The sequence below is a fragment of the Sturnus vulgaris genome, chromosome 13 (genome assembly GCF_052056855.1).
Source record: "Sturnus vulgaris isolate bStuVul1 chromosome 13, bStuVul1.hap1, whole genome shotgun sequence".
In the NCBI taxonomy this organism is placed as follows: Eukaryota; Metazoa; Chordata; class Aves; order Passeriformes; family Sturnidae; genus Sturnus; species Sturnus vulgaris.
In genome coordinates this window covers 13,274,751-13,293,278 of record NC_142255.1, presented here as the reverse complement: position 1 = coordinate 13,293,278, position 18,528 = coordinate 13,274,751, and the positions used below count along the sequence as shown (strand labels likewise).

General features: G+C 53.0%; 1 protein-coding gene across 1 annotated transcript; it reads left to right on the top strand.

Moving 5' to 3' along the window:
* Positions 1-10,638: 10,638 nt before the first annotated feature.
* Positions 10,639-14,103, top strand: AEN (apoptosis enhancing nuclease). Its single transcript, XM_014886349.2, has 4 exons — positions 10,639-10,778; positions 11,167-11,822; positions 12,106-12,306; positions 12,681-14,103. The coding sequence occupies exons 1-4, from the start codon at positions 10,658-10,660 to the stop codon at positions 12,882-12,884; spliced, it is 1,182 nt and encodes a 393-aa protein (XP_014741835.2). The 5' UTR covers positions 10,639-10,657; the 3' UTR covers positions 12,885-14,103.
* The last annotated feature ends 4,425 nt before the right edge of the window (positions 14,104-18,528 follow it).

Genomic DNA, 18,528 nt, shown 5'->3' with positions numbered 1-18,528 from the left:
CAGGCACCTGGGGACCATGAGGGATGGGACGTGGCAGCCCCCAACCCTGCACGACAGCAGCACAGGGACTCCTGCTCCCTTCCCTGCAGAGCTAAGAATAGACTCCAGCTCCTCTCCTGGTGCTGAGTGGGCTCTGCTGGGCTCAGAGGAATAAAAAGCAGGAAAACGCTTATTTTAGTTGCTGCAGTCGACAGCTGTGACTCGTATGTACCTAAGGAGCGGCTTTGCACCGTGTTTACCCTCCCGCTGCTGGGAGCAGAGGCACCATTGCAGACCTCTCATTCAGGCTATAGATGCCCCTGCCATGCTCCCAGCCCCAAAATCCCAGCTGGCTCCCAATCCTTCTCCAGCACAACCGTCTGCTTCCCACCCTTCTTTTCCCCAAGCTTTTAGAGTGAGCCCAGGCAATGCAGATGCTCCCACTATTCCCGTGCCTTGGGAGATGCTCCCCACCATTCCCTGCGCCAGCTGCTGCTGGAGGCCAGCAGAGTCTTGCTGAGATTTTTAGGGCTTCTGTAGGGTCCCAGAGTGCTTCCAGCTACATAGGGGGACTGTCCCCAGCACCTGAGATAAAGGCAGACTGCAAACATCCCTATGTCCGAATGACGCACCTGCCTGGGATGCTGCAGCAGCGAGCGGGCATTTGCCAGCCCTGGCTCTGGATGCAAGGCCAGGGGAAGCACCTGCTCTAGGAGAGCAGCTCTGGGTCCTTCTCCCCAGCGTCACCCCCGAGGTAAAACCAAGAGAAAGCTAATTGTTACCATAGTTACGTGAAGTGGCCTTTCTTAGGGAGCCGCGTCATCACTGCTGTCACAAGGTTAAGGCGGTGGGGAGTGGTGGTGGGGAAGGGGGGGGAGATGTGTTTTCTTTGGGAAAACCATGGCAACAGCTATTTCTAAGGGAACAGCTGTGCACAGCGAGGCCATGGGGAAGGGGAAGGGGCTGGGGCATCTCAATGCCAGCCATGCTCTGAAGGCAGCAGTGCCAGGCCCAGCAACTCTCCATGGCAGCCTGCATCCCCAGAGTCCCCTTCCCACCTGTGCCAGGGCTTGCTGGGTGTCTCTCATAGTGCTGGCATGTTGCCATGGGCTTCAGCATGCCCAGGAAAGCAACATGAGGCCACTCCAGTTTGCTTGGCATGTGCAACTCCTCCTGGCATGTTCCCATCGGCAGGGCTTGAAGGGCTGCCAGATGTGTGGGATGGCTAGGACCACCCACCATGGGGAGTGGGGATGGAATTGCTTGTCCAGGGTAAATTCACACGGAAGGAGCCCCAGCAGAAAGCTTGAGGTTGATGAATGAGTGACATGAAGCTTGAACAACCATATGTAAATACTAGTGGAAATCACAGGGATGGTGTCGACTACCCTGGAGCCAGTACAAGATGGGCTGGTAAAATGGGAAGGTGCTCTTGGGGCTAAAGCCATGGGGATGTCCTGCAAGTCCAGGCAGGGCTGGCTAAGCCCTGGAGACACAGAAGTCTGAGGAATCCACACCTTGGATCAGCTTTGCAATGGCCAAGCAGACCCAGCAAGGAGAAGATGCTCAGCTGCACCCTCTACCCCAGCTCCTGTTTCAACACATAGCTGGGAATTATCTCTGTTTTCAAGACACTTAATTAAGACCATTTCCCTGAAGGAAACCAAGATGGAGAGCTTCACTTCTCGGTATTCCAGTGCTTTCTGGCATTCGTTTCCACACCAATTAGGGTGCAAATTAGTCATGCCGAGAGCAATCCAGTGGCTGTGCTCAAGGGAAGCTCTTCAGCACATGTGCTATCTTCTTCCAGGAAGGCAGGTGGCAGGCACAGGTGGGGTGGCCACTTCAGGGACAGGGAAGGGGTCCTTGGGGTGCTGGGGAGGTGCATTTTGTGGTAACAGCTTGGGACTGGGCTCAGACGCTGGGACTGGGCATGGAGCAGAGTCAGGAAGAGGGTTTAGGGTGTCTCCATGAGCTCTGTGTGCTTCTCCTAGGCCCCTGGGCTTCAGGATGACTTGGTGAACCACTGAGCTCTGAGATTATGCTCCTTGTTGGCACTGACAAGAGAGGGAGTTGAATCTGAGGATGAGGTGCTCAGGTCTGTGCCTTGCTGTGATGAAATACAACCAGAGGGTGCATCAGAGGGCTGGCACAGAAATGAGGTTCAAGGGTGCTTGACATTTTGAGGTTGTTGGGTCTGGACAGTCTCCTGCTCAGGTCTTCAGATGGACATGTGGAGGCACCCCTGCCACGGCTGTGGCTGTGCATCCATCCATCTGCAGGTGAACATGTCCTTGTTCACTTCAGCTGAGAGGTTTTTATAGGAGACACAGCTGAAATGTGGGATGAGAGTTCAGGAGGAGGAGGGTCCAAAGTGGAATAAACAAAGCCCCTCTGGACAGCATTACAGTCACACTGGCTGCTCTCCCAGGGTGCTGCAGTTGTAGGAATTCACTGAACATGACCAAGGGCACCTGCTGGGAGCAATGATGCAGCCACTCAGCACGCAAGGGAGAATCTGGTTCATTGATTGATGGAAGACCGTGGTAGCAGAGCAGGCAGAAGAGAAGCTGGCAGAGAGGTGGCTGGGAGGAGGCATCTGAAAGTCACAGCTGGCTGTGCACGTCCCCCTGTCACTCACGGAGTGGGATCTCACTGTAGCACCAGGCATCATCCCTGCTTTCCCTCTCACCCTCTTCAGGGGAGTGAAAGACATCCACAGCCCTGCAGAAATACTGCACAGAGCCCTTGCTGATTGTCAGAGAGTCAGGATGGGAAGGTAACAGCTAAAATAATTTATTGGTGATCTTAGTGGTGAGGTTCAGCTTCCCCATTGCTTTTGATCCCCTTTTGCTGAATTTGTGGGGTGGTCTTGGCTGGTGCCTCATTCTCCATCAGAACACTCGTATCTGTCTCTGCCTTCATGGGACAAACTCAGAGTCAGGTGCATGATGCTACTTTCCCTAAATATTCCAGCTTTCTCATTTCCCATGGGCACAGCCACGATGCAGGGACCAGAAGCCTTCCTCACCTTCTAGCCAGCCTTCCCACTGCCTGCTCCATCCGTTTCCAAACAGAACCAGAATTCCTGTGAGGAACCACCTGCCCATGGGACCTGCCCTCCAAGCCCCCATTAGTTAGCAGTTGTCTTAAGCACTGCAACATTTGATGCTTTATTCCTCCTAATCCCGCCTGATGAAACCGTGGCTGTCCTCATTAGCCACATAATTGTTTGCCAAACACAAAACAGGCCCTGACACAGTCGAAGGAAATTGGCTTAAAAATATGGAGCCACATTCTCAGATGTTGTTGAAGGGGTCTCATTTGTTTATTTGCATTCACATGGCACCCTGTGGATAATGAGAGACAGACTGCTACAAAAGCACCTGTTTTTCTTAAAGATCCTCTGAGGTGGGAAATGCCAGCTGGGATATGCAGCCCAGCCTTTGCACTCCTGGAAGACAGCTACCTCTCCACTTGGTCCCAACTGTTGCACCAAGGGGTTTCCAAGAAGAGAAGATGGCATGTGCCACCCATGGTACTCTCCACACTGGTAATGTTGCCCAGGGAGAGACTTAGCCATCCACATCTCCCAGTGATAATGCCTTGAATATGAATTTTGAAGGGGCTCTGACAGCAGATGACAGGGCTAGGTTAATGGAGGCAGTGGTAAGAAATCTAATTAACCCACAGTATGTTGTTTAATTTGTGCAAAGTTGTTGTGGTTACTCAACTATAAACTTCATCCCCAGCTCTAATGACAGTGACTTGCATGGCAGCAGTGGAGAGCATCCTGGAGGTGGGCAGCCACCCCGTGCTCACCCTTGAAGGTGCCCTCAATTACGTGCAGAGTGTTCCAGTGGTTGCCTCCATCTGGTTCTTCCATGGCATTTGAGACCCTTTTCTAGCTCCGGTCTTTGGAACGGGCACCTGTGCTGCTTCGCTGCCTGCTCTGGCATTAAACCCTCCTGCATGGCTTCCAAAAACCAGCCTTCAGGACCCAGCAGTGTCAATCTGTTGATTGCACTCAGGTCCAGGAGATGGCTTCAGGTCATCGAGTTCTCATCACAGCTCTTAGGCTGTAATTATGTTCAAGGCTCTTTGCCTCGGTTATGTCTTTTTACTAATGCTTGGAGCTGCTGTACTGATCTTTTCTTCAAGGCTGACCTCCATGTAGCTTCCCAGGAGAGAGCCAGGACTGTTATTTAAGCAAATTCACAAACCAGGTCCCAAAGGCCAGTTGTCCATGATACGATTTTTTGAACAGCAGGAAACATCAGGAGGGCTGATGATGGCTGAGCTCTTTGTGTTGGTTCAGGATGAAGCACAGGAAAAGGGGTGGATGTCACAGGTCAGGTTCTCTTCCCAGGGTAACCTCCCCCAAAGATCTTTGACCAGACAACAGCTCCTCTGAAGAGGAGCTCTGGAGCCTGTGGTGTCCACAGAAGGGTGATGCTGCACCTCAGCACCTCCATCTCTCACCAAAGCTCCATGGTCTGCCCATGGCCGCTACAAGAGACACAGACACACACATTCCTTGCCGGGACATCCTTCCTGTGGAGCAAAAAGCTTTAACCAGATCCCAGAACACTCCCAGTTGCCCAGCGAGGTGAAGTTTGACAAGAAAAGAATGGAGAAGGGAGATGATTCACCTCTGGGGTCCATTAAAGCCGAGCAGACTGATCCCACACTGCTGCAGGGTTTGTAGGAGAAGAGACTTCCAGCACTGAGCACGCTGAGGTCCTGCTGTTACTCTGAAAGTGCTGGGGATGTGGAATACAAGCACATCCTTGGCAGCAACGTAAGGTTACACCGAGCCCTGTAAGGTGCACAGCCTCCTCCCTGCAGCCTGCAATAGCTCCCACTCCCATTTCCAGGGGACTGCAGCCCCCTCTGTCTGATGGAAGGCTAGAAGGGAGACCTTGGCTCACCCCTCCCTGGACACAGGCTGTTCCTCCAAGCCAGTGGAGGTGCCTGGTGGGGATGCCAGGGCATTGCTCGCTGTCCAGGATGGGATTCTCATCAAATAATATGCCCAGCAAGCCAGTCTGCATCCACAAATAGGGTTCCCAGCAGAGTCCCACGTGGGGACACAGAACTGGGGACACAGAAGCACCCTCAGAGCAGAGACAGCTCAGCCTGAGTGTGTCCCCAAACAAATCTCTTGGCATTCTGTTCCCACACTTTTGAGCTTCACAGTCCTTCCCCTCCACCCTGGGGACAAAACCAGGTCCCTGGCCAGCCAAGGGGGGAAGTAGCAGAGGAGCTCAATTTGGGTTTTCCTTTCTTTTCCTTTTTTTTCTTTTTTAAGAATTAAAAAGTGGCAGTGCTAGCAAAGGGTAATTATCCCTCTGTTCCAGCTGAAATACAATTAAGGCGGCTCTCAACGAGCCCCCGGGATATTGTGGTTTACTAATTAACAAGCGGATATGCTGTGGCCCCTGTCATGGCAATTACAGCATGAGACAGGCTTCAGGAGCTCTAATTACACGTCAGCCCCCAACACACGCTGCAATACAAATTAATGAGGGCCCGAGCTGGCAATGGAGGGAATTTGCCCAGCAAGAGGCTGAGATGGGCAGCAGGGATGGGGATGGATGCAGGAGATAGGGATGTGACTCCAAGCCTAGGGATACCGTTGCACACTGCAGGATCAGAAGAATGAAGGGAGGAAATTTGGGATGAAATACTCCATGGTTACCCAAAAATGGTGCATTGAAGAAAAGGAGAGGGGCTTTTGCTTTATGGAGCCATGGCCTGATGAGATGAGTGGCATTTGGGATGGCTGCAATGAATAGCAAGTATCACATCTTCCACTGTTAATTCCCAGACCAATAAAGATGCTGTTAAGAAAAGAAGTCAGATGGGAAATACCCAACAGGGTTTTGACTGCTGACAAATAACAAACAGATCTCCCAGAGCCAGGAGGAATTTTTCTGACAAATTGTTTATTGGGGAAAGTTATGCACTTTCAGATTGAGTTGAACTAATAGCTTTGGCCAGGTCTGGAAAATAAAAAAAAAAAAAGGCAATCAGGATTTTTGTAAATGCAGTTTTGACACCTTGCATTTTAAAAAGCTGCTTCCTTTCAAAATGTATTTAAAAGATGTAATTAAACCAAAATACAGACCGCACACCTAATGAGGACACTTTGTTTCTGACAAAATGAAACTATATTTATCAGCTTTGCTGATATTTATCAGAGTTTTGCTGCTCCAAGCTCAGAAGTGACACAGATTTTCTGTGACATTAGTATGCCTGTTGAATTTACTGCTCCTGAATTTACTGTCTATTCTCCAGCACCTGTCTGCTGCGGGCAGCCAAGGAGGGACAGAGGGAGGTGACATGGTGGATGCTCCAGGCTTTGGCCACCAGCATCACCTGCAAATGCCGCTCAGACAGAGAGGTTTTTGGGCAGATGGGAGGATCTGGGGAAGGTGAAGTGAAGCTTCCAGGTTCTGGAGCTCCCTCCAGCCTCCTGCAGGGATGGAATCAGTGCAGCTCAGGGGCAGCCCTTGCAGGGGGATGGAGTCAGAGCAGAGAGGCACACAGCAGGTCCCTCATTTGCTCAGGTTGTCACAAAGGGCTGGGAGGAGGCAGGTGAGGAGCTTTCAGACTAATCCTTCTTATTCCCATGGGCTGTGGGGAGGAGACCCTGCACAGTCCCCACTGCCAACACCCAGAGCATGAAATCACCAGTGGTCACCTCTGACACAGAACGTGGCAGGGGAAGAGCACACACCTCCTCACATGCAGCTCCCAGTATAGATCTCATTAACCATTGCAATTAACATGAGCCAGGCCCTCTCCCTTCCTTGTCACCCCAGCCAGAGCTGTACATAAAAATAACTGTTTATTACACAGCAGGCAGAGCCGGCTTATCACTGCAGACAGGAAATTGCTGCGCAGAAACCGCACGTTTCACTTTTAATAAGTTTGGCAATAAAACATCTCATCAAACGAGGCCACGACAGGGCAATAATGAAGCTTCCGCGTGGACCATAATTGCTCACTGCTCTCCTGGGGGCGAGCCAGAAAATGGGGAGCGAGGGGGGAGATGGATGGCAGCATCATCCTCCCTCACCTCCTGCTCTGGGAGCATCCATCCCTCCTTATCCCCGGAGCACTGATACCCTCCAGGAAGGACTGAAGAGGAGATCTGTCCATGCTGGAGGGATACAGGCAATTCCCATGGAGTGTTGGGGGAGATGTCAGAGGAATAGGGAGGCTCTTGGTGCTCCGAGGGAAATGAAAAGGTTTTCTGCCTTCCAAGCACAGCTTTATATCACTGAGTAGTCTTCATGGGTGAGCAGGTGCTCTCACACACAGTCCATCCCCATCCTTAGCCAGGAGGTTTTGCCCAGGTGGGCTCAGGATGGGGATCTCAGCATGGCAACAGAGGGATCCTGCAGGAATCCCTGTGCTGGGCCTCTGCTGTGAACCAAGAGGGCTGCAGTGCTCCAAAACCCATCACAACAAAGAGTGACATGGTGCCTGTGTGTTCTGACATCCTCATGCTGGTGGCCTCAGACTACTGGCTGGTGGCACCTCAGCCACAGGGCACTGGCTGCCCCAGCTGGTCCTTTCCACCAAAGGATGGTGCTGGTATTGTCAGGTGCTCCATCATGATGAGAGTTACTTTCTCTAAAGGAAATCTGGTCCAGCAATTGGTCACTACCCCAACCTATTTCTGAGCTTCCCAGCTTTTGTTTGATCTTCTGGATGCTGGTGGGCACAAACCAGCCCTGGTACAAGCCGGCTCAGAATGATGGGAGCAGCTTAGGAAGCCCTGGTGAGGTTCCCCAACCACACGTGGGTGACAGGGAGGCACCAGGCAGCCTGCAGAGCCCAGGAGGATGAAGTGATCCCTCATCACTCCTGGAAGCAAAGCTGGCTCCTAACTTCTCTGAGTTAACCTATCCCATTCCCACCAATCATCCTCCTTGGCAGGGAGGGAACAGAGAGGTCCAGGAGGACATGGTGCAACCAATGCTGCAAAGAGGAGCTCTGGCATCAAGAGAGACAGGAGACAAAACAATGCATGTCCAGGCTGGCACGAGGAAATGAAGCAGTTTAGAGTCACAGCAGGAATGTGCTGGCACTAGCAGGGCCTGCTGGCAGGCTCCCGGGTGGGCAGGAGGCTTTGTTCGCCTGCAGCACTGCTCCTGGGGAGTTTACCTGGAATTACTGATCCGCATTCATAAACATGATCACGTTAATTGCTTGCTGAGGCTGCAGTCACCATCTCCTCTCAGCACTGGGACTTCATCTCCCTTTCCATCCCAAATGTCAAGATGTGTCTGTTCTTCCACCCGCTCTGCACCATGGCCAAGGACAGAGAAGTGGTTGGAGGAGGGAAAGAGGCAGAGGATGGGTGAGTCCACAGGCCTGGAGCCAGAGACACACACTCACTTCCACCACCTCTGCTCTGCAAAGCAGTGCCTTGAAAATAAAGAGCAGACACCTTCTGGAGGGCACCAGGAGCTCTGCAGGAATCCCTGCAGCCTTGGGCAGTGATGACCTGGGGAAAGGCACCTTGTCTAGAGACCAGATTTAACAGCAGAGCAATGACCAGGCAGCAGGAGAGACCAGCTCCCAGCTGAGGACAGAGACACCCAGGCTGCTCAGCCTGAAACCAGGCTGGTGCTCATCTCACTTGGAGCACAGCCAATCACTTCTAGTAAATTATTCATCTGACAAATTTAGCCTGTTATTCTAGTCGTGCTCTACCCAGAGTTTTACAGATTTCGTTATTATTTCAAATTGTGCAAACACTGCAGAAACCTCTCCCGGGCTCTGGCGCACTCTGCCTTCATCTCAGCTCATCTGCCACATCTGAAATGCGATTTCTGCCATCTGGTACCCAACCCTCCATCCCCAGCATGGCCCCAGGACCTTGGGGAGGTGAGTAGCATCAACAAAAGGCTTTTATCAAAAGGAAAAATATCTACTGTGGGAGAACATCTACTGAGGATCCAGGGGTCAGTGGGATCACAGGAGGCCACAGCACACTTTCAAAGTTATTTTGACTTTTTTTCACCTCCATCTTTGTACATGGGGTAGGGAGAAAAAATGATAGCACTGTTCCCTTGCATCCTGGACTATCTGGTTTCCCAAGCCTGGCTACTTTGAAAAACAGGGAAAAGCTTTTCCCTTCTCCCCCACATACCATAATTTCTTCTGTTGAGGTTTCTTTGTAATCATGAGGGCACAGCTAAAACTTTGCACTCTCAAAGAGAATGCAAACTATGCGTCCTGGGAAGAAAAGAAGGAAGATGGATGGGTTTGTTATGGACAAGCTGAGAGTGATCAGACCCACGAGTGGAACAGCAATGTGTCCAGGGAGAAGCTCTCAGCCAGGCACTTGAATCTCTCATCATATAATGCAGGGTGTGAGGGAGAAGAGCAGGCAGTGACACCATATCCTTATCTACTCAGAGCTGGAGTAGAAATGCAAGCCCATGTCCCTCACAGCAAGGCTCGAGTTTGCTCCCACTTGTGTGGTGACAGTAAGCTCACACCTCATTTACAGGGAGAAAAGCAGAGTGAAGAGGCCCAGGAATACAAAATGAACCATCTCCAAGAGGTGCAATGCACAGTTTCACCAAAACCGCCAGAAAATAGTATAAATTTCTACATAGAGACCTGACAGGACTCCCTAGCAAGATATTGTGAGACACTTGAATGACTCTCATTAAAGGGAGATTAATTAGCTGAACAGCAGGGATGGAAGCAAGAAATGCAAAACATGGAGCTAATGATTTAAGGAAGAGGTTTACTGGCCAAAAGAAAAACAGAAAAGAAATATGAAAAAATAAGCCACAGGTTAATCTAAATCTTTCCATTCTGACCAGGCTAGAGAGCTAATAGGTGATGGAAAGAGAGAACGGTGAAGTGTGAAAACACTTGTCCTGCATCCCTCTGATCCCCATCCGTAGCAAGGAGAGGGAACATCCCAGCAAGGCCCAGAGGGATGAGGATGGACACGGTGCCTTGTTCCCTGTGGAAGACTAGTGATTTTGTTGTTGTATGGCTCATCCCACCACAACAAGTCACAGTCTGCCCTAGGGCACGGGGCCTCTGCAGCGATGCTGAAGGCACGGAGACAAGCTGGTGGCTGGGGCTGTCTGCGCCCTTTCTCCTCTTCTGACCACCTCGGACATTGCTTTTGTGAGCCTTGAGAGCGAAGCAACGAGAGGCTGGTCTGAAAACCCTCCTTCAACCATGCCCCAGCCGGAGCTGCCCCGCACAGCTCTGGAGCATCCTGGGAGAGTCTGGAGGATGCAAATTCCAAGCTGGCGTGCTCCGGCCCACCCCACCCGCAGGACGAAAGGATGCCCACACGGTCACGAGTCATACAGGAAAACGGCAGGATATCCGTGCCGGGCTGCGCTCCAGGGCGTGGAGCCGGGAACCACAGCGTGCATCCCACCTCAAATTCACCACCACGGAGGGTCCCTTTCTACCAAGGGCAGAGGTGGGGTAGGCTTGAAGCCCTGAGCATCCCCAGTGCGGGCTGGGAGCTCCAGGTGTGGGGCTCCGGGATTCCCACAAAAACCCCAAATCCCCGGCACTCTGCGCTCGGAGGCGGGCGAAGCCCCGCCTCGTATGCAAATGAGGCGATCAGAGCAGCCAATGGTGGAGCAGTGGGTGTGGCCTCCGCGGGACTTGCCCGGGCATGTGCGCGCGGCGGCTTCCGGGCCGGACACGTGTGAGCGGCGCCGGGACCGGTCAGCACCGGGGACACCGGGGACACCTGGGGTGGCACTGCGGCTGGATGGGGCCAGAGGGGCCTGGGGGTGCGTAACGGGGCGGGGAGGGAGCTGGGGCCCGGAGCGACGCAGAGAGGGCCCGGGTCATGGACAGACAGGGCCCTAGGGAGTACGGAGTGGGGGGGACAGAGGGGGCAGTGGGGTGGACAGGGGGCTGCGTATCGGCGAAGGGGTGGAAAGGACCCTGGGATCGGGAATGGGACGGTGTGGGACCGGGCAATGAGGGGGCAAAGGCGTGGGGACAGGGTGTGGCAGTGTGTCCGTGTCCCCTCCCCCCCCCCCCTTCCCTTGCCCCAAAGCTCCTGGCTGTGCCACCCCGCAGGAGGGCGGTTTGCCCTGGGCTACGTGCGTCCTTTTCCGACAGGGGGGCATGGGGTCCGCATGGCACTCATGCCCCCTGTGCACGCTCCAGCAGGAATGCCACCAGGCAAAGGACAGATGACCCCGCTGCTGCCCGCCCCGAAGGTCTCCATGCCCGCCCTCCAGGGCACCCATGTCCCCGAAGCGGGCGGCTGCGCTCAGGCCCCGAAGGGTCCCAGCTTGGCACAGGGTCGCAGCAAGAAGAGGAGCCGTAAGCACCAGCGGTTCATGGAGCGCCGGGCAGTGCTGGAGCAGAAGGGGCTGCTGAGCCCCCATGGGCACCTGGGCACTCAGACCCCAAAAGTGGGGCTGGAGGCAAATGGCACCACGGCACTGTGCTGTGACAAGGTCCCCAAGCCCAAAGGGATCGTGTCCTCATCCCTGTCTCCATCTGCCTCTCCGGACAGCATAGCCAGGCACCACTCCGTGCTGCTGTCCCAGGGGAATGGCAGCTCCAAGAGGGTGCGGACATCCTCCCTAGTCCTGCGTCCGGGCAAGTATGTGGCCATCGACTGTGAGATGGTGGGCACCGGTCCCCAGGGGAAGCTGAGCGAGCTGGCACGATGCTCCGTGGTGAACTACGAGGGGGATGTCATCTATGACAAGTATGTCCGGCCCGAGCTCCCCATCGTGGACTACCGGACACGCTGGAGTGGCATCACCAAGCAGCACATGAAGAATGCAATTCCCTTCAAGGCTGCCCAGGCAGAGGTCAGGAAAAAAAGAAATATTTAAAAGTTAAAAAGCCTCTCTGTTATCTGTCAGACACAAATTGGGATTCTTGGTGGCCTGTGCTAGGCTGCTGTGAGGCAGAGGCACAACGCAGGAATGGGAGCTTCTGAAGTTGTGCAGTGGGTTGGTTTGCTTGCTCGTTATTCCTTCTGGGAGCCTAAAAACTAGAAGCCAAGGAGCTGAATTTAATACAAAATGGCTTATTTTATGCTTGGTATTTCTTTCTCTGCAGTGTATGTCTAACCCACTGTGACTCTTTCAGATCCTGAAGATCTTGAAAGACAAGATTGTGGTAGGACACGCCATCCACAATGACTTCCAAGCCCTGAAGTACTTCCACCCGAAAGACAAGACTCGAGACACCAGCCAGAGCCCTGTGCTGAAGAAGAGGGCAGGGCTGCCCATCAAAGCTAATGTCTCCCTCAAGAACTTGGCCAGACACCTGCTCCATAAAAAGATCCAGGTAAGCACCAGGAGCACTGAGATGGGAAACAGCCCTGGGTTGGCTATGAGCTTGTGTGGTCAGCTTGATCTCCCACCTCCATGTGTGTTCTCTGTGAGGTGCACATGAACATGACACAGCTTACACAGTGCTCCTGGCTGTAAATAAGCTGGGAGAGCCAAGGACCTCCCAAGCTGACAATTAAGCATCTCAGTCAAATGGGGACAGGATCTGTGCCATCCAAAAAGGGTGGGAGAGATACCTGCATGGCCTCGGCTACATCAAACCTTTGCTGTCTCCAAAACCCACAGCACTTGTGTCCTTCCAAGCAAGCAATGACCTGTGAGATTTTTGCTGCCCCTTTTATCTAATGAGGCTTTTTGCCATTTTCTCAGGGTGGCTGCCAAGGACACTCATCGGTGGAGGACGCTCAGACAGCCATGGAGCTGTACAGACTGGTGGAGGTGCAGTGGGAGAAGGAGCTGGCCCACAGCCTGCCCCCCCGGCCCCCCAGCCCCATCACAGACCCTGCTGCAGACAGCAGCCAGTACCTGGATGACCAGTACTGGCCCACAGAGCTGATGGCAAGCAGCCTGTGATGGGGGACAGCATCTCCTCCGTGTGTTCTGGGCCATCCTGCTGCCTTCAGCTGTAAAAGGTGGAGGTGACTGCTGACCTCCTCCCCTGGGGCTTGTGCCCAGCACCCAGCCCTGCTCAGGGGTGGAGACATGGTGACACCTGGACACAAGCAGTCTCCCAGAAATGCTGTCTGCAGCCTTGAGCTGTCGCACAGAAATAAGGTCTGTGACTGCACCGTGTTCATCTGTCACTTGGGGATGAGCAGGGTCCTGTGTCTGCCTGGAGGAGCCTCTGTGGTCATGTCATGGGGGCTACCAACACCCTCCATACTTTCTGTGGTTGTCCTCCTCTCAGACAGCAAAGGGAAAGTTATCCTGTGGAGGAACGGAGGTGTTTCACTGATAACCAAAGGCTGCAAACCATCTGGGCCAGTAAACAACCAGTTTGCTCCTCACTTTCTTTCATAGAATCATAGAATATGTAAATATGCTGAGTTGGAAGGGATCCATCAGGGTCATTGAGTCCAACACCTGGCCCTGCACAGGACACCCAAAGAATCCCACTATGTGCCTGAGGGCTTTGTCCAAGAACTCCTTGAACTCAGGCATGCTTGATGCCATGATCACTTCCCTGGGGAGCCTGTTCCAGTGCTCAGCTCCAGCTGAATATTTTGTCCAGAAGGACACTGGAGAGACTGTCAAAAGCTTTGCTAAGTCCAAAAAGATTTCATCACCTGGTGTCCCTTGATGAGCTAGGTGGGTACCCTGTTGTAGAAGGAAATCAAGTTCAATGAGTAGGACTTTGCCCTCATGAACCCATGCTGTGACCAATGACTGCATTGTGCTCCTGGTGTTTTTCAATACCTCCCAGAAAAATCCTCTCCATGATTTTACCTGTCAGTGGAGTGAGACTGACAGGCTGTAGTTTCCAGCCCTTCTTGCCCTTCAAAATTGGGCAACATTTGCCAGCTTTCAGTCAGCTAGGACCTCTCTGGATTCCCGAAAGTGCTCAAAAATCATTGAGCAGCTCTGTAATGACATCAGCAGCTCTTTGAGGATTCTTAAATGAATCCCATCAGGCCCCATAGATTTATAGGGATCTAACTGCACAATGAAGTTCAAGAGGAAAGTCTGGATCTAATCAATGTCCAGCCTGGACAAGAGCACTGAATGCACTTCATTTTAAATAAATGATTCACATAATTGTCCAATTCTGAATTAAAAACTCTTCTGACTAAAACCCTTGTGTATATTCTGCATGATTTGATCTGGCAGTTCTCCAGGAGTGAGAGGGCAGGGAGAAGGTTGACAAACAGCTGCCCCAGTACCATGCCGTGTTCTAGGACTTCAAACCCACCTGCAACTGGAAAAAGTGCTTTGAGTGGCTGGAGTAGGTAGTTCCTTGGGGTACAGGCTTGTCCCCTCTGCTCTGGGGACACCTCTGTGAAGGCAGGAGGAGCAGGGCATGGGCTCAGCCAGAGTCCAGGGTCTGGGAGCAGGATCACTGTGGGAATGTGAGCTGTGGCATGGGCTGCTGCCATGGTGTGGGGACAGGGTAATGCCCATCTGCAGTAACTGCCTGTAGGTGACGTGTAGGTGATCTGTGGCTGCAGAAATGTGCCCCAGCTGGGTGTGTGAGCACCAGAGAGGGGTTTGGGGCTGGACACAGGGAGTTACCTGATTCACCAGGGAACTGAATAGCCATGCTTTTTGAAAAATTTATATAGATACAGATTTTTTTTTGCCATGTGCCTTAATGGCAGCCCTCTGGTGCATCCCTTGAGCACAGTCCCACTGCCTGGGCTGTGAGATGGGAGGTGGCAGAGCAGGCTGGAGGGCTGCCAGCACCCTGGGAAATTGGGGAGCTTGGTGCAGCACGGGGTAAAACAGCCAGCACTGGAGTGGAGTCCGTGACCCCATCAGCCAGGCTAGACTATCCCAGGCTCTTCCCAGCAGCCAGGGGAAGGTAAGGAGAGCTCAGCCCCAGCCTTGGGAAGCGGCCAAGGCAGCAGGGTGACGTAGACACACCTGACGCACACATCAGTGCCATTAGCAGACACATCTTGCACTTCCCATCTTAACTCCTCCCTGCCTAGCAGAGGAAACCAGGAACAGCTCAGAAATGCTTTGAAATGTGTCAGACACGTCTAAAAATCTTTGTCCTCACAGTGGCCCAAACACAACCATCCTTCAACAGATACAATAACCTGGGCTGTGCCATGAGCTTGGGGTCTGGACAGGAAAGGAAACGTGGCCCCATGGCAGGCCTTTAATTCCTGCTTGTTCCAGTTTGTCCCAGGTGTGTTCCTGATACAGCAAGCTGTAAAACAGGGCCAGCAACACCCTCTGTGCCAGCCTCGGGGTGCAGCTCAGCTGAGCTGTGCAATGTCAGCAGGACCTGAACCCCACAGGGCACACAGAGGGGTGCAGGACGAGCACAGCTGGTGCAGGTCTGTTTTCTCCTCTCTGACATCTCCACCTCCCCCAGGCTGGCAGGAGAGAAGTGAAGCTGTAGGAAAGCTGAAAGCTCTGCATCCCATTGTCAGTAGATGGTGGCATTCCAAAAGTGATGCAGCAGTGCTGTCTTTGCTCCTGGGCAAGCAGACCTGGAGGAAGGACAGAGCAGAGCTTTGCTCATGGCCATATAACCTGGCCCTTGTAACCATATGCCTCGTGTACATGAGTTTGTGGAGAGCTTATAGGGGGCAAATTATTTGTCCACCTGAGGCCCAACCTATTGCCCCTCCAGCCCCCCTGTGTCACTGCCTTGTACTAAGCCCTGTGATGGTCGATGTGAGACACAGCCTGGAGAAGGCTTTAGCAGCCCATGACTCAGTCTGCCGTGCCATCAGCCTAAGGTATAATTAAGGAAAAAAGCATTTCTGAAATCTTGACCATCCACTGATTTAACCCTCCTGCTGAAATACCCTCCCTGCTTTGGAGGCAAATTTGGAGGTAGCCATGCCACCGAAGGGCAGCTACCCTTTGGTGCTGTCATGCCCTGCAAGCTTTGGCTCTATGCCATGATCTCCACCTCTTGAGGAAGGCGAGAAAAACCTTGAGGGTTAATCCCTATTTGTATCAGATTTGAAGGGCTTGGAAAACCCCAATACTGTGTACTGCAGCCCCCAAAAATAGGGCTGCTGCTGAGCAAACCTCACATGGACGATTAGGAGGTGGTGGCAATCTGCTCCCTGCCAACAATGTTTGCTCTGAATAATCTAAATGGCAACATTCGCCCTGTTTTCAGCCTCTGAGAGCTAATCGGGATTTTCACAGGTGTTTGTGAATATTCACCTCCATGCCAGCTCGGAGTTGCCATGGCTGAACAAACTCCAGCTCATCACACGCTCTGGCTCATCTCAGGAGCAGCCTGCTGGAGCTCGTGTCGGGAGGCTGAGCATCTTTAGGCGGGAGAAGGAGAGCTGGGCTGGCTCACCATTTACGCGAAATTTTGTGATAATTGAAGAATCTGCCGAAAACTCAGCTGTTATCTCAACAACCCCTGAACAATGATTAACCCAAACCCATGAATCCAGCACTGGGCTGTTTTATCAGAGGGAAAACATTGTCAAATGAGTTTTTTCCAGCCAGCTGCGAGTGCAGGTAACCGATAAGGCCGTCATTGGAGTGGGGCTGAGCCAATGGGAGCTGATGGCGACGGCTTTTGCTTCTGTCTAGCAACAGCTTCTCCTTGAGCAGCAGGCACAATTCAATGCTTTGTCTTGCTTTTATTGAGCTTCCCTCCTGCTACATGGGGGTTTTCATGGGGGGCACTCAAAAACTGAGGCTTGTGTGGATTCTCCACCTTTTCCTGCATGTTTTGGTGTCTGTTCCTTTCCTGCCATGGTGAGAGTTTGCAGCTGTGAAAGGCTCCATCCTGCTCACACCCTGGGCTCTGCTGGCTCCCTCCCTTGTCCATGCACCAGAAATTCTGCTGTGTGGGTGTTGGACACCCACAGGGTACTTGGAATAGCACCATGGCAGAACAACAGCTGTACCAGGAGCCCTGTGGCAGGATTGTGTCTGACCTTCCTGCCCTGCATCCCCAGTGCCTGACCATGGTCCAGCACCTTTCCCAGCTGCCAGGGACTGCTTGCATGGGGAGCACGGCTGGGAGCAGCATCCTCTGATCAATCACCTGCCTTGCTTTGCTGCTGGCTCTGCTTATCACCAGTACCTATGGTTGAAATCCCACATAAAACCCAAATCACAGAATCACAGAGTTGGAAGAAGCTCACCAACACCTGGTGTTGGACAGGACATCCCTAAAAATCACAGCATTGGTGTTTTGGGGTGGAGCAATGCTGGTACCTAATAACAGCCCGGAGCAAGCTCCTAACCTGAGGCTCTCTGTCCCCTCGCTGTGGAGACACAGAGGGACGAGTCACCCTGTTTGCAGAGGCTTCACTCGATTGTTTCACCAAATATTTGGACCAAAGCAGTCCCAGCAGAGAGAGGATCCACGTTCCTGCACTCCCGCCCCATCAGCACCCCCACCCACCCCTCTCCTCTACTCCCCGAGGGTAAATTAGAAGGCAGAAAACTCGCAGCCAACTCTAAATTAAAATCTCAGGAGCCCTAATAAGCGGCTTGGCCGGAAGAAGCAGATAGGTGTGATGTGGAAATGAATAGGCACATCTGGCAGGCGCTTAGCACCTGGGCTGCAGGAGGGGTGTGCGTGATGTGTGCGTGTGCAAACCCCAGCACAGCCTCCCGGATTGGCTGCCAAACCCCTTCCCGAACAGCGCCGGGAACAGGGTGGCCTAGCAACAGGCTTTTCCTAATGAAAAACAAGCCACTTAACAAACCATCGTGACTGTGTGCATACGAGAGGGAAAGGCAATTCCCAGCAGCTCCATCCTCCCCAGGGAGCTGGCCCCAAAGGCAAAGAGTGAGTTGGACAAGGTGGGGTGACCTGACCTGAGTGCCCCTGTACCCCTCAGTCCCTGCTCCACAAATGCTTTGGGTGCATGGCAAAACACAAAGAAGCCCCCAAGGATAACCCCCCTCCATTCTCCACCCCCAGAATGGCTCACCCCACCACAGGCACCCCACAGCCCTGCACTCACAGGGTGAGCTGGGGCTGGATGCCAACAGGTCATGGGGGCCACGAGCTGCTGAAAGGGCCACCTTTAGATCAGGAGGGACTTGTGGGGTGCAGCACTGGCGGAATGTGGGGTGTTCCCCAGCACTGGCAGGAGAAGGAGGAGCTGAGGGGTTGGTCGCTGCTGTTGCCTTGCTTGGGGATGTTACCTTTCCTTGTTCCTGCCCTGGGATTCTCTCCTCCAGCAGGAAAAAGGCTCCAAGGACAGTGAGGATGAATGCATGAGCATAAGCCCATGCCATGCCTTAACCACAGCCTCTCTGAAAGCCAGATAACAAAATAACCACTAATTATGGATGAGGGGACTGGGGCTGGCCCTGGAATCAGTGGGAGCAGGAACACTTTGCAGGAGTCAGGCTGGCAACAACGGCAATGGATATCATGGCAGAGAATCGCTTTTGGGCTGCAGAAACCCATCTTCCTTGGGGAACAGCAAGTTACAGGACAGCTTTTTCCTGGCAAGGTGTGCAATTCCCAGTAAGGCAATGTGGGGAGAGGACCAGCTCAGCCCACTGGCACTGGAGACAGCAGCAGTGTGGTGTGGTGTTTCCTTCATCC

Coding starts and splice junctions, on each gene's coding strand:
- AEN (XM_014886349.2), top strand. CDS start 10,658: ATGTGCGCGCGGCGGCTTCCGGGCCGGACACGTGTGAGCGGCGCCGGG. Junction 10,779..11,166: donor GGGGCCAGAGGGGCCTGGGG/GTGCGTAACGGG, acceptor ACGCTCCAGCAG/GAATGCCACCAGGCAAAGGA. Junction 11,823..12,105: donor TCAAGGCTGCCCAGGCAGAG/GTCAGGAAAAAA, acceptor TGACTCTTTCAG/ATCCTGAAGATCTTGAAAGA.